Genomic DNA, 14764 nt, shown 5'->3' with positions numbered 1-14764 from the left:
ACCATAAGAGGTCCAAAAATATATATATAAAAAATTGTGCATAATTACAATGCATAAAAAGCAATTCAGTGGCGAAAATAATATAATTAATATAAATAATGTTTAAAAATAAAAATAAAATACAAGAAAAGTAAGTAACAATATAAGCACTTAAGTGAAAAGTCATGGTATTGTACAGTATGTAAAGTGTTACCTCATGAGATGGCTTGGAATTGCCCACACCTGTATATGTTGTGAGGTGTTATCTTGTGAGTGTGAATAAACACTGCCCAGCATGTCCATGAATGGCAAGGTAGGGCTGTTTTAAGGCATTTTGGGGTCCCAAGCTAAATTTATCCAATATTGCTCTTCCTTCCTCTTCTTTGCTTTCTGGCTTTCTGATGGATTGCTGAAGTTTCATATTTTGCTGGCTGCAGGAATCACGAACCTAGCTGGCTGGCTACTATCAGCAAATAGTGGGAGGGGCCATACTGAAGGAGATTCCAATAACAGTGTTGTTGTATTTTACTGCATTTGCTGTCAAAGAATTTAAAGAGGCACTCACAGTTTGTTGTTAAATTTAATTCATAACCAGGCCCTAGGCAATTAATTGGTTTGCTTGCCTTGTTGCAATGGGCCTGTGGCAAACAAGTTCAAACAAGGCCTGATAGTGCCAGATGGATGGGACATTCCATTCCATTTCCTAAATTGTGTCGCATCTATGTTATAAAAGACATTACCACCCACAGTGGGACAGTGCAGTGTGTGGTAATTATCGTGACCGGCAGTATCTGGCTAGAATTGTCCATGGGATCGGACAAGTCTCAATCAATTCAGTAGACCCCTACATGAATCTCCCACAGGAAAATGCAGTGTTCATTAGCTTTCATTGGATGTGGCCAAAGTCATGGAACTGTCCCATGTGGAAAGTCAGTATATGTAAACTCATTAAAGAAACCTCTTTAAAAAAATGGATTCTTCAAGACATATGTAACATTTGATATGTTCTTTTTACATTTAGATAAATCTGGTCCGCTGTTTCAGAGGCAATCAGCTGTTGGAAGGCATTGTTGGAAGTCTTCCTTTAAGTGTTTGTTGCCCAGGCTAGAGCTCTGTGAAAGCTTTTTATTTGGTAAAATAAAAGGAACATATGGCTACGATCCTTACCATTACAAGTCAAATCGCTGTAGGCAGAGCTTAGTAATGGACCAGCTCCCCACTAATCAAACACAGGAACACATGATGAACACTGAAGAGCAGTTCTGATCTACAGTCAGGAAGGTCACTGTTAGCTATAATCTCACACTGTCTGATACAGCAGTATCTAAAGAAGCCTCTCCGCTCTGAAGTCAGTTACGCTTAGTGACGTCTGTTTTAATCACAGGCCGTTTGGGAACAAAGCCAGATGTTGACTGATTAACTGAGAGACCCCGGCTTGCTGATAATTATGTCATTAGTTAAAATGTTCTTCTGTGCTGTCACAGAAGCAGATTGCGGCGTCTGTTGTTGATTGGCTGACGCGACCTAAATATGTGATCTGGAATCTAAAAGGATCGATACACTCACTGAGCACTTTATTAGGAACTCCAGCAGCTTTAGTTAGCGTTTATTTCAACCATCAGAATGGGAAAATCTCATTTGGATTTCAAGTGTGGCATGACTGTACTTGTTTTAGTATTTCCTGGACAGCCCAGAAATCTACTGGGATTTTCAGCACAACAGTCTCTAGGGTTTATTCAGAATGGTGCAATAAAGAAATAAACATCCAGTAAACAGCAGTTCTGCAGACAGAAACACCTTAGGGCAGTTTTCCAGACAGGGATTCAGCCTAGTCTTGACTACACAGCTTTTTTAAATGGAGATTTTCCATTAAAAAGGCAAATATAGTCTATGACAGTTCGAAAATGCTACAGTAACTTTGGAAAAACAATCTGTGACACTGTGGCAAGCAAAAGCTTCTCAGAATGTACAACACGTCCAACATACGAGGTTTAAAACAGTTAAGAACAAAAAGCGGAATCTGCAATAGGCCCTCACCCACCAAATCTGGACAGCTGATGACTAAAGAAACGTAGCTTGATCTGATGAATCTGATAAATCAGATGGTAGAATCAGAATTAGTGTCAACATCATGAATCCATTAAGCCAACCTGCCTTGTGTTAACAAACTAGGCTGGTAAGAGTGGTATAACATTTTGGGCCCATTGATACCTATCAATCAGGTTGTGCCTTGAATGCCAGAGCCTTTTTGACTACTGTTGCTGACCATGTGCTTCCCTTCATGACCACAGCATGCACCACTTAAAGCATGGTGATGCACCATGTCACAAGACAGAGGTTGTCTCGAACTGATTTAATAACCATGAGTCACCAACAGAACAGATTTGGGATGTGGTAGAACATGAGATACGGAGCATGATTGTGCTTTTGAAATATCTAAATGACATGACGTTTTCAACATTTTGTAGAATCCATGCCACCGATAAACAAGGCTGTTTTGAGAGCAAAGAGTCTTCTCAGTTTACATATAGTGTTCCTAATAAAGTTCTTGGTGAGTTTACATTCAAGTAAATCTTTCAGTCTTCTCTCTGATATCTCTACAAAGGTGTATAATTAAATAAAGATGAGTTTCAAAGACCATCGTTCAATGGTAAAACAAGGTCTATTATGATTTATACGAGAGTGTTTTGCCAATATTGAACACACCGAATGCAAGACAATTATTCTTATCAATGGCATAAATATGCTTTATACAAATAGCAGAATTAAATTTAGGTGTCTATAAATACCTTTAATATTATAAACCACAAAACCACAACAACACAAGTTTATTCAGCTTAGTTTTAAAGAAGCAGGACTTTAAACAGTGCACATGACTGTGCAAAAAGCATTGTTTGCTGAATGTGTGTTCATACACTGCAGTAGTATGTGTGTAGAAGTGTGTGTGTGTAGGAGTGTGTGTGTAGGAGTGTGTAGCTACTGTGTATGCAAGCTTTGTCTGAGCAAGCCTTTGATATTCATCTGTCTTGTTGAAACTGCAAAACAATAAAAGCGAATTAGAAAGAATGGTGTCTCTTGTCTTTTTCCGTCACGTTGTTTTCAGTCTCGTCTTTGCAAAGGCTTAAAATGGTCCATGGCTTTGTCGATTCAGGTCAATGTGGTTTGTTTGGACACCTAAATGTGAACACATGGAAGGAGTGAATTCAGTTTAATCATGATCTTTCTGTTTTACAGCTTCCAGTTCTTTAAACCTCTTCCATTTTCTCCTTCTATATTTCTTTCTTTTTTTTCTTTTACATTTTCCATTTCTCTTCTCACTCCTTTCTCTCTCTGTTCACTCCCATGTCGCTCTCCCACTCCTCCCCAACTCTCTCTCTCCCTCTCTCTGTCCTCGCTCCTTCCTCCTGGTCTTTTCTAGAGAGCCGGGAGAACTCGTTCAGCCGTTCGCGGAGTTCCAGCGTCTCCAGTATAGATCGGGACACCAAAGAGGCGGTGACCACGCTGCTGTTTGCCGAGTCATATGGCCGCAAGTCGGACGCGCTGCCCACACCATGCTTGTGGGTGGGCACCAGCTTGGGCTTGATGCTGCTTGTGCCCATGTCCATCCCCACTGATGAGCAGGAGAGGATGGAGGAGCCTATCACTGTGGCGCCCACCAGTGAGCATCACTTATGCTTTGCCAGTCAATATGGCCAGAATGTGTGGGCCAAGCCATGTGTTTAGATTCTTGAGCAATTCCTATAGATCAATGAAATTTTATTGATGGATCCTTGGGACTAACCCCAAAGGCAAACATCATGGATACACACCAATGAATGGACACTATGACAACCCCTATGAATGGACACTATGATTGGATTCCAGACAGGGATTAAGCCTAGTTCTGGGCTATGTGTTCCTTTCAATAGAGAATTTGCATTCAGAATGCTTTGTAGTCCAGCAATAAGTTAAATCCCTGTCTGGTAAGTCTAGTGATAGACTCTTTGGGCCTAACCTATTCATAAGCACTTTGGTTCAAATCCTATGAATAACCCCTGTGCCCAAACCTTATGAATAAACTCTTTGAGCCATTTGGGACAAACCCTATATATAGAACTTCTGGGTCAAACCCTATTGATAGACCCTTTGGGCCTAACCCTAGACAAAGATTCTTTGGGCCAACCCCTATTTATAGACCCTTTACACCTAACCTTATTGAAAGATGCTTTGGACCAAACCCTAGTGATAGATTATATAGGCTAAACCCTAGTGATATACCATTTGGGTCTTTCCATACTGATAGACACTTTGGTCCATACCCTGTTTATCTGTTCTGACAGAACTCTTTTGATTCAATGTGGGTAATCATTTTGGGCTTGATCACTAATTCCCTAAATGTTAGTGGACAACTCCTTATAGTATAAACAATATGGGCTGAATATTATGGGACCAGCCTACAATTCACTGAATGGATGTGCCCAAACCTTCTAAAATAACATATGGAGCTGAAAGATTGAGCTAACATTTCTGCCCAGCTCAAACAAACCCTTTGATCGCCTCTTCCATCAAGATACGGCTATACTTGTATATTCAGCGGGAGTCTGATCTTACCGAAGCACTCACACTGTTTGAAACTGGATTCAATTGCCTTGAATTAGAGAACACTGTAGTTTTTCAGCTCTAATGTGAAGCTCTGTCCTCAGTCTCTGATAATTTCTCTTTAGTCTCTTCTCAGAGGCTTTTCTTGTTCAGTGATTTACCTTTCTGGCTTTCTGGTTCTGTTTCAGTTCATTAAAGTGCTGAAACATGCCTCAGCAAGAAACCACTGGATGGATAGGTCACTTTAATTATATTTGGCACAAGATGGCAGTAAGACAAGGTCATCTGGACAGTGCTGACGTGCTGATATTGAGCAGCACTGAGGCTTTGGAATAATTCCTTTAATTGATGTCGCATGGGACAGAGTCCTTTGGTGTCATTAAGAAATTAATGACGCAGAATGTACACCCCATTTATTATTCCTTTCTTGATGAGGAAATGCTGGCTGCCAGTCAGATCACATGATTTCTCTCCTTTTTATCAAAGTCATCCTTCTCTGACTATCTCTTATTCCCTCTTTTCTTCATTCCTCTTTCAGGCACGGTCCTGATGCTGAAAGGCTCAGTTCTGCGGTTCAGTTTCTTGGACTGTGCAGGCTGTCTGATCCAGAGTCCGTACGAGGTGTGGCGAGACGGTAATGCCCCCGAGGATCCCGAAAGGCCCCGAAGGCGCAAGCTGGTCAACTTCTCGCCCTGTTCCTCACAGGACGCCATTGGGGACGGCCACCTGGCCGTGGTTTGCTCTGAGCGGCAGGCCAAGGTGTTCCTCATGCCCTCGCAGGCCTGCCTGTATGTGCACAACATCACCGAGTCGTCCTTCGTGCTGCGGGCAGACGTGGTGGCCGTCTCCAACAGCGTGTGTCTGGCCTGCTTCTGTGCCAACGGACACGTCATGATCCTCAGGTTCAGCTCTATATTCACTTCAGAAAGAAAACTGTTACTTATTGTGAAGCAAAACAGTATTATAGAGTAGTATTGATTTTGCTTGCCAAGAGTTGCTACTCATTTAATGGACCTTCATAACTGCTAGTTTTTTCTTCTTCAGTTTAAACACTTTCTGAGATTATTAACTCCTTTTGCTGGGTTTTTTTTCTTTTTATGCGGGTAGTTTTATGAAGTTCAGGTAAAATTAATACATAAAGCGCACCGGATTATAAGGCACACTGACAATTTTTAGGAAAATTAAAGGATTTTCTAAAAATACGGTAACCTAATTGTTGATTTTAACTGTATAGTTCATTTTCCGATCCTTATACAAGCCCATTAATATTGTGGTGTAAAATACAATAAGTAACCCACATTGTCTTTCAGTTTAGCAAAAACAACAATCCTGATTGTCACACTTAGTGACACTAATTTGATCCCTTTAATCTTTTGGATCATTGATTTTCCTAATCCTGTCCTCCCTTCCCAGAATAATACACAGACTCTCCTAATCCTGGTGTCATCCGTGGGTGGAATCGATAAGCTGGCAGTGCCAATCAGGGAGCCCGCTCAGTACAGCAGGCTATTGATTGTTTTTTTATTTGATCTGACCGTGATTTAGAAGGGGTCTGTTATTGGTATAATAGAATGCTTTCAGTTTATGTATTATTTTTTCTCTCCTTTCTCAGCACACAAAGTTTGTGTTCTAATGTCCTTGTTTTTGTGTGTGTTTGTTACAGTCTGCCCAGTTTACGGCCCCTGCTGGACGTGCACTACCTGCCGCTGACGGACATGCGCATTGCCAGAACGTTCTGCTTCACTAACGGAGGGCAGGCCCTCTACCTGAGCTCACCCACGGAGATACAGCGCATCACCTACAGCCAGGAGATGTGTGATAATCTGCAGGTGTGTTCCAAACTTGTGGCTTGCATTTTCATACACTGCTGCGTGCTGTTTTTATTGGTTAAATTGTTGTTAAACCATGTAAGGAGTTTACTTAAGGAGCAGCTACATTAGTGTACATACTGTATATCATCATTAAGCTGCTTAAAGAGAAAGTCAGGGTCCAGTGGGATGCTAAGATGTGAACCATTTTTTTACACATTGAAATTGATATTTTTAAAATTCAGAATTGGGCCATTTTAATATAAGGGATACTAACATTTCATTCTTATCCGATTTGCAGCAGTGTGACCCAGTCTGAACAGCCAGATCAGAATTTATGCGATTTTTATGTCAAGGAGAAAAAAGAAAAGAGGGTTCAGTGTCAGAAAAACAACCTCATAACAAATCTGAGACCTTGTAACAGACCTAACAGACCTATATCCTTTTAATCAATATTTAGAGGCCTAATTTTAGAACCCCTCTATCTTTCTAATGAAATATAAATCAAAAAATGAAGAACACAAAAGTGTCTATGCCTAAAATCATGCCATTTAAAAAGGAAGCTTATTCAAATACTCTGTGGACTATAACTTCTTGATAGCTCACAATACTGGTGAAGATGGCACTGAAACTTCATTTGAAGCATTACATTAGCACATGAGCATCAGTATAGACACATAAACTGTTCAGACAGATGTCAGATATGAGTCACATTAATATGATCAATATATACATTAGATTTGGTGAGAAAATCAGATTCGGGTCACTTTGACTTGCTGTGAAAAGGCAGCCTTACAGCCTTTTTTTTAACGAAAATATTTTTGTACACAAATATTGCCATTTAATTACTATCCAAACCCACCAGTCAACTTACATGTGTCTGAATTTTCTGAATTTTTCATTTTTTTTAAGTTTCTGAATTCTGAATTTTATATGGAATGTTGATGATAAGTTTATGGTTATTTTCTTTGAGACCTATTTTTCACCAAGCATGTAGTATTCCACAATTTTATTAATAATGACATTTTAGTGAGTATCTCAAGAATTCAGTGTTTTAACAACTAATTCTGACACAAATCATTTTCCTCAGCTTAGATCCGTGTTAGTTTGAAAGATATAGACAATAATAATAAGACAGCTGTTAATCACAACCCCACTTCGTCCCTAATGTACTGGGGGCTTTATACTCCTCTAGCCCATGCCTGGTATAGGCTCCAGAGAGTCCTATAATATTGAAAAAAAACAATATACAGGGACTAGACAAGCTGCATGTGTGAATTTAAACACTACAGTCCTCCGAACTTCATGTGGCCTTCAGTTTAACTCAAGAACAGTAGGGCATAAAGAGCTTTATGAAATTCGTTTTCATGGCCAAGCAGCTCCATCCAAGTTTCACATCAACAAACATAACAACAGGGGAGTGGATACTTTTTGCAATATTGTGTAGATATGTTGATATGCCCCAGTAGACAAAAAGGGCAGGGATACCATACTCACCTGTATTTATGTAAGCATCATATTCATTTAACTACATATATCAACAGACAGCAGAACATTAGCAGCAGGTAAAGCTGGGAGTGTGTGTGTGTGTGTGCGAGTGTGTGTGTGTGCGTGTGTACGTGTGTGCGTGCGTGCCAGTGTCTACTGAAGTGAAATGTCATGCTTGTCATGGGTGCTTTGAGCTCTGCTGAGCTGAGCCCTGCCCTGCTGCACCTCGCTAGCTTTCTTTTTTCTCTCCCTCTCTCATACACACACACACACACACACTCACACACACTGTGCTCTGTTCATCACACCTGCGGGGTACATATTCATTGTCAGGTCTCTGGACACGGATGCGGTGTTGTATTAGACTAAAGATGAAGTAGAAAAGGTCTCTACAGGCCTCTGAACTCGTGTTTCATTTTGTAGTTGGCTAAACGCCCAAATACGACAATTTATTCACTGAAATAACAGTTTGAACACATTTCAATACAAATATCCACAGAAGATCTATTATTAGAAACTAACCTAGGAATATGTTCTTAAATAAATGTTTGTAAACCCTTTCATGGTAAGAAAGCCCTACCCTTTAAACAAGTTGTACTCAAATTGTAGCCTGTTAGCTACCACACTAAATAAAGATTGCTGGGTTTTAGGAGGAATTGTATGTGTTTTTTTCAGTATTCCAGTGGAAGCTAGCAGATGTAACAACATTCCTGTTATGACTTGTAATTCAGACAAAAGTGATTATGTTTAGGGGAAGCAACAACACATATCAGCTTTGGTATTTGTTGCTTTTCCTCAGATAAAAGCTATTTTGACAGCAATCATTTTTCCTGTTCACAGGAATGCCTCAAAGATACAAGATTAGCTTGAGTGCTAATGGCACACGTCAAAATTACACGTTTACTTGGGCAGGTCCTAAACCTACTACAGGGGGTATACAATCATATATCATAATAATAAAGAATTAGTATTCATAATTTCATGTATTTTAAAAAAAAGTTTAGCATTAGTGCACAAAAGAATCAATACAAAAGTATCATTATAAACAACTTAAATTCACATTTACACAGGTGGGTGGATGGATGGATGGATGGACGGATGGATGGATCACTTCAGCAATGAAAAAAATCTCTGCTATTGCTCCAATTTTCACTGTGTAAAAAAAACAAACCAAACCATAGGCACGTAATCAACAGAATTGGTAGCTGGCAAGCCTGTTGGATAATTAGCACCCCCACTCCCAACCAAGAAAATTACCTGATACTGCCAGATTTAATTGATCATAACCTCTCAAAGAAAATGTCATTAAAAATGCCAGTAGGAACATGCTTAAATCGTATATTGTGTATGGAATTAGAGAGCATGCACACGATCGCTGCTCTACATCTTGCAAAAAAACATACGGTGTTAATCCTGAATCATAAACAATAGCAGGGGGTTGACCGATGTTAGGTTCTCTCACACTGCCATCTTCTGGAGGAACTAGTTTACTGCCAGTAGGCCTGATGCTTTCTGACTACCTGATCACTCTTGATTGGCTGCCTCACAGATTTACTTATTGATTTCCTGATTGATTGGCTGCAGGAGATGCTGGGAGAGCTTTTCACACCCACCGAGACCCCTGAGGCACAGAACCGAGGCTTCCTGAAGGGCTTCTTTGGAGGGAACGCCCAGACCTTTGATCGTGAAGAGCTCTGTGAGTGTTTCTTTCATTCAACGATCATTCAGAGTTTTCATTTATATATTTCTTTGTAAATCTTTTGAACTATAAAGCAATCATTCTATGTTCATGTGGTGACTTGAAGTAACCTTAAACTTTTTAACATTCTGTAAAAAAAAAAAGAAATCTGAATTCTGTACCACTTTAAAATAAGACTATTATTTTATAAAGGGTTTACAATAAGTTTATTAATGGTTAGTAATTGCTGCCTTAAAATCATTAATAATCAATTATAACACATTTGTAGAAAGGGCAACAATATAGATGGCTGTGGGTTCACTGTTTGGCAAACAACAGGTCATTGTTGCCCTTTTTACGTATGTGTTATAACTGATTAATTGGCTAATTGTGCTCTCTCAGACTCCGGCTGCTGACGACAACCAGCATGACAAACTCCAGTTGAACAGCCCCTAACCTATATACACCACCAATTATCATTGGGCAAACTTCAGAACCATCTAATTCATCTTACATTCCTAAAAGTATGTAATGATGTTCGGTAATTTATATTAGACTTGCTTAGGTGGTTTTTGACACTGTGGTGTAAGCCTTGTCTTGGATTACACAGCATTTTTTATGTAGATTTTCCATTGAAAACTCTGACTAGGCTTATTCTCTGTCCAGGAAACTAGACCTAAACAACTTACTGTTGGCCTAATAAAAATGGTCTTTGTGTAGTTGGTGAAGCAGCAGCGGGCAAGGCCTCTCGGAGCCTGGCCCAGCACATCCCAGGCCAGGCCAGTGTGGAGGGAATGCGGGTGGCTGCTGGCGGTGCTGTGGGTGAACTGGCTCGAGCCCGGATTGCCCTGGATGAAAGAGGCCAGAGACTGGGCGAGCTGGAGGAAAGGACGGCCCTCATGATGGCCAGCGCAGAGACCTTCTCTAAACATGCTCACGAGGTGAGAGACACAAAAATCAAAACTGATGATGTCACCTACTTTACTTTCACTGTAGCATTTGTAGCCGAGTAAACTAACTGTTTCTTTATGTGTGTTTTTCCACAGCTGATGTTGAAATGCAAGGACAAGAAGTGGTATCAGTTTTAGAGGTCTCTGGATGAAGGCTAATTCTGCCCTCGTACCACAAGGGGGCGCTACTCTGGGACATGGACCTTCACTCTTTGATGAAGAGAAGGAGAAAGAGAGGTTAATGGAGGGACTGAAGGCTGCTCCACCTCTGTCTGGGACACGTGTACAGGACTACGTCTCAATCAGACCGGCTCCACGGACAGAGGACAGAAAACGATGGAGACGCGTACCGTTAGCGTTGACAAGCGGGTTGCGAGTTGTTGGGGAAGGGGGAGGGGTTGGAGGGCTCCTTCCCCTTTTCCTAAGCTGTGGATTAGACCATCTTTGTTCATGTACAGAGGTTGGGGGTCTTCTCACATGAAGTGAACCGGCTCTTGCTGTGTAGATACTCTGAGCGTTACGAAACCAACAAGACTGCATGAAACAAAAATGGATGACCTATAAAAACATAAAACTGCCATATTCAAAAAGCAGCATGTTACTTTAAAACAAAAAGGGAAAATAGAATAACAATTTTATTTAATATTATAAGCCAATATCAGAAACTTATGACGAAAAACTTTATATTTTTTGAAATAGCGATAAAATATAAATAAAAAAGACAAGCTGTATACCTGCATTGCTATAAGGCCAAAATATCCTTTTTTATTTATTTATTGAGTTATTTAATTAATTATGCCATACTATTTTGTTTTAATAACGTATTATTTAAAAACGCACCACTCTGTCTTCACACCAGTACTTGTACACCCTTGTATTCTGATCGCAGACCATGAAAGTGTTGCGAAACGCTGCGGTTAGCGATAAAACATATAAAATCACGTGCTACTCCACGCAAAAAAGTAACCCAGTGTTTACAAAAGAGAAAAAAGCTGCTGACACGGAAACACTTCCCTTAAATAACAGCTTTACCACTGAACCGATCGATCAAGTTACTTCACCCGCTTCTAGAAACATACGAAGTGAATAAAAAAAAAAATCAACAAACACGTGGTTTTAGATGTATAAGCGAGACGTGATCTGTATCCGGCAATACGTGCCATGAGTGTACGTCTATGTGGTCTTACTTGGGTTGTGTTTCTATTCATGAAGCCAGTGTTATAATAATACATGTGCCATATTCTAGATGGGTGAAGTATCTTTCCTGTAAACTAGCGATGAACTTCTTATGCTGTCTGTGGTTGATATTTTCGAGCTGTTACCTGTAGATGAAAACTAGCCTAACTCGTTGGGTTAGGGTTAGCCTGGTCATTCGTGTCTGTTACAATTAAAAGAACTTTTTAATTTTTTTTCTTTTTACCAATAACTCTCACAGCTGGCTATGTTGTTTCGTTTTCTGGACTTTTCTGCTGCCTTGGGCCATGTGTGGTGCGTCGCGGTGTACCTCACTAGAGACGACCTACGGAGAAACCTCTGCCAAAACCGCGAAGCTTGAACGAGTCTGTGAGTAGCAGGTAGAATGCGTTCGAAGTTTACATCACATCAGATGATTGTTCACTTGTGTCTTCTGGTCGTTCTTTGAATACGTGTGTGGAGAGGCGGAGCCTGGGCAAGCGACATGAATATGCATGTCCTTCCAGTGTTGTCGTTGAACGTAAACGTACGTGTACGGAGTGTTTGGACTAAACAGATAGCCTTGCGCTTAGCATTAACTACATGTGAGCGAAAAAAAATATGTTTCTGAATTGTATTTTTTCAGTGTGAAATCAACTTTGTTTTAGTTTTATTTTTCCTTTGACCTGTTGTGCTTGTGCTGTAAGACTACAATTCCCTTCATTTCCTCCACGGCTTACTGACTTCATTTCTTCTGCACTTTCTTTTGTATATACACACACACACACTCTCACACACACACAGAAAAGGGCCTACACATAAAATGCTGTTAAAAATAAGTCTGAATGGGAATGCCCATGATAGCTAGCAGTTAGGCTGACTTTACAAGGCAAAATTTCTCATCTTGCTAGATAAATCTCCATTCGTTTGTTAAGTTCAGTAGCTACTATACTTGTCTTGTTGTCTTGATGTTACACATTTCTCAATACAGCCAACATTAATTTTACAACAAAAACAACATTTTGAAATTAAAAGGCTGTGCTACAGTACAACACAGCATCCAGACATAAGCTCAAACCAAAGCTAACATGCTAGTCATTATTCACAAAATGTGATCTCTGTAATTCGATTCAAGCAAGAGACAAAAAGAGAGGGGAAATGAATTATTTAACTACACAGAGATTATTAAAAAAGTATGGTAACACTGAAGAACAAACTGTTGTGCTGCAAACAGACCAAAAGAAATTAGCTGTTAGCATTAGCTGATTGGCTAGGTTGTCAGGCTAGCTGGTTAGAGAAACATTAGCCTGGTTGGTTTTGGTTGCTCAGTAGTCTGAGTAGTCTCCTTCTCAAATGTCTAATAAACAGTACTACAATTTGTTACAAGAAGCAAGTAAGACACAAGACTATATTAAAATTTAGAATCATGATTTTTTTAAAACAACTAAAGAAAGTTCTGCCGTGTAAAGCCAGCCCGAAGCTGATTTGTCCCTTTTTATCAGTTTGCTTTGTTTTCATGTCGTAATGGAAAACAGCTCTAAATGTCACAGAACTGATACGTGTTACAATATAAACAGCCATGAGATTCAAACAAACTTGGAACCAAGACCAGGCTGTTTATTGTTTCGAGGCCAAGAGAATGTTCAAGCGTCTGTTATACAATCCCGTCCGTCTTTTTTTCTTCACATCCGTCATCACGTTTGTTTCAGCAGCAGAAAAAAATTACAGGGTGTTTTGTTTCTATGTTCTGAGATTTTATACTAAAATGTACAGTTGAACCTGTGGAGACTGGAGGGAGAAATGTCATAGCCTATAAATGAAACTTCTGACTAATGTGATTTGGATATTCCTCTGTAAATGTCGTACCTGTTGAAAGATGGTACCCTGTCTAACATCCTGACTAGAGTTCTGTAGTCCCCCCCCCCCCTCAAACTCCTCCCAAACTCTGAGCCGCTGCACTCTTCAGAGAAGGCAGCAACGTCGGTCTTGTTTAAATGGATACTACCACCTTTTGTTCTTATCGATATTACAGTAGTGTTATAGAGATTACTGGAAATAAAAAATCATTAAACATATGTTGATGCTAATCAAATTGAAATAAACATTGATTGATGTACACACGATACTGAGCCTGGATTGTTTTCCTCTGTAAATTCATTTAGACCCTGCTGGATGTTTGTGTCACTGTTATTGCTGTTCTTCATTGCTTTAATGGATACATTTTTGTACAAGCTCACAGTCATGATTAGCAGATGATCAGCAATTATAATGTAATTTCTCCTTAGAACTATATGTTTTATTATAGCCTCATTATTACGCAGAGCAAACAGCACAGGTGAATGACACAAGCACCAGTTTATGATAAACAGTGTAAATCTGTCATGAAGTAGATAGATTGGCTAGCATGACTAAATTGAAACACTGCATTATATCCTTATATTTATTGTGTCTTTATGTCTGTTAAATTCTATACTATTTTTTGCCATTTTTAATGTTAGTGACATATATTTAAAACTTTCAGAAAGAGAATTGTGTTTTGTTCTTAGGAAACTAGTTCCACCCACTGCACATCAAAACATCACTTGTTGATTCCACTGTCTGTGATTAATTTTGTGGTTACCCTGATAAGCCCTGATAGCTCCTGAAGGACTGACCAGAGTGAGACACCAGTGATGCCAGTAGTGCGAAAGTCCCATAGTTAAGTATAAATACTCTATTTAGAAAATACTTTTACTAAATTATTATTTACATTTTATACTTTATACCATTCTTAGAAAGGATATAAAATCACAAGCTCAAAAATGTATTTAGTAAAAGTATTTCATTTTTATATATGGATGAACATAATCCTACTGTAAATAAAGATGTATTGTAAAACTGCAGCATCATTTACAAAAAAGCAAACATTAATCTGTTTTTGTTGAGCAAAAATTTAAACTTACATATTGAAATATATAATCGTTAATCTAGAAAAAAAAATGACTTGACTCATTTCACATAGCACTTTGGTGATGGTACGCCTAGTTAACGCCATGTGGCTGTTAACGTCCATTTACCTGCTACCTTTGCTTATCATACCATAAAATTGTAACCAATTTCAATATTCATTT

The 14764-nt window shown here is 39.3% G+C and overlaps 1 protein-coding gene across 10 annotated transcripts in view; it reads left to right on the top strand.

Annotated features, from left to right (window-relative positions):
* The window catches only part of stxbp5l (syntaxin binding protein 5L), a 221828-nt gene extending 208051 nt beyond the window's left edge, over positions 1 to 13777 (top strand). For all 10 annotated transcript variants that reach the window (XM_022680504.2, XM_022680501.2, XM_022680499.2 and 7 more), the window contains 6 exons: positions 3398 to 3637; positions 5096 to 5459; positions 6221 to 6386; positions 9438 to 9549; positions 10252 to 10472; positions 10578 to 13777. In XM_022680504.2, the coding sequence (XP_022536225.2) occupies positions 3398 to 3637; positions 5096 to 5459; positions 6221 to 6386; positions 9438 to 9549; positions 10252 to 10472; positions 10578 to 10619 (1145 nt within the window). In that variant the 3' untranslated portion in view covers positions 10620 to 13777. The remainder of the gene's footprint in view (positions 1 to 3397; positions 3638 to 5095; positions 5460 to 6220; positions 6387 to 9437; positions 9550 to 10251; positions 10473 to 10577) is intronic.
* The last annotated feature ends 987 nt before the right edge of the window (positions 13778 to 14764 follow it).

This window comes from Astyanax mexicanus, chromosome 11 (genome assembly GCF_023375975.1).
Source record: "Astyanax mexicanus isolate ESR-SI-001 chromosome 11, AstMex3_surface, whole genome shotgun sequence".
Taxonomy (NCBI): domain Eukaryota; kingdom Metazoa; phylum Chordata; class Actinopteri; order Characiformes; family Acestrorhamphidae; genus Astyanax; species Astyanax mexicanus.
The sequence above is the reverse complement of the archived record's forward strand: the minus strand, read 5'-3'. Positions and strand labels throughout refer to the sequence as shown.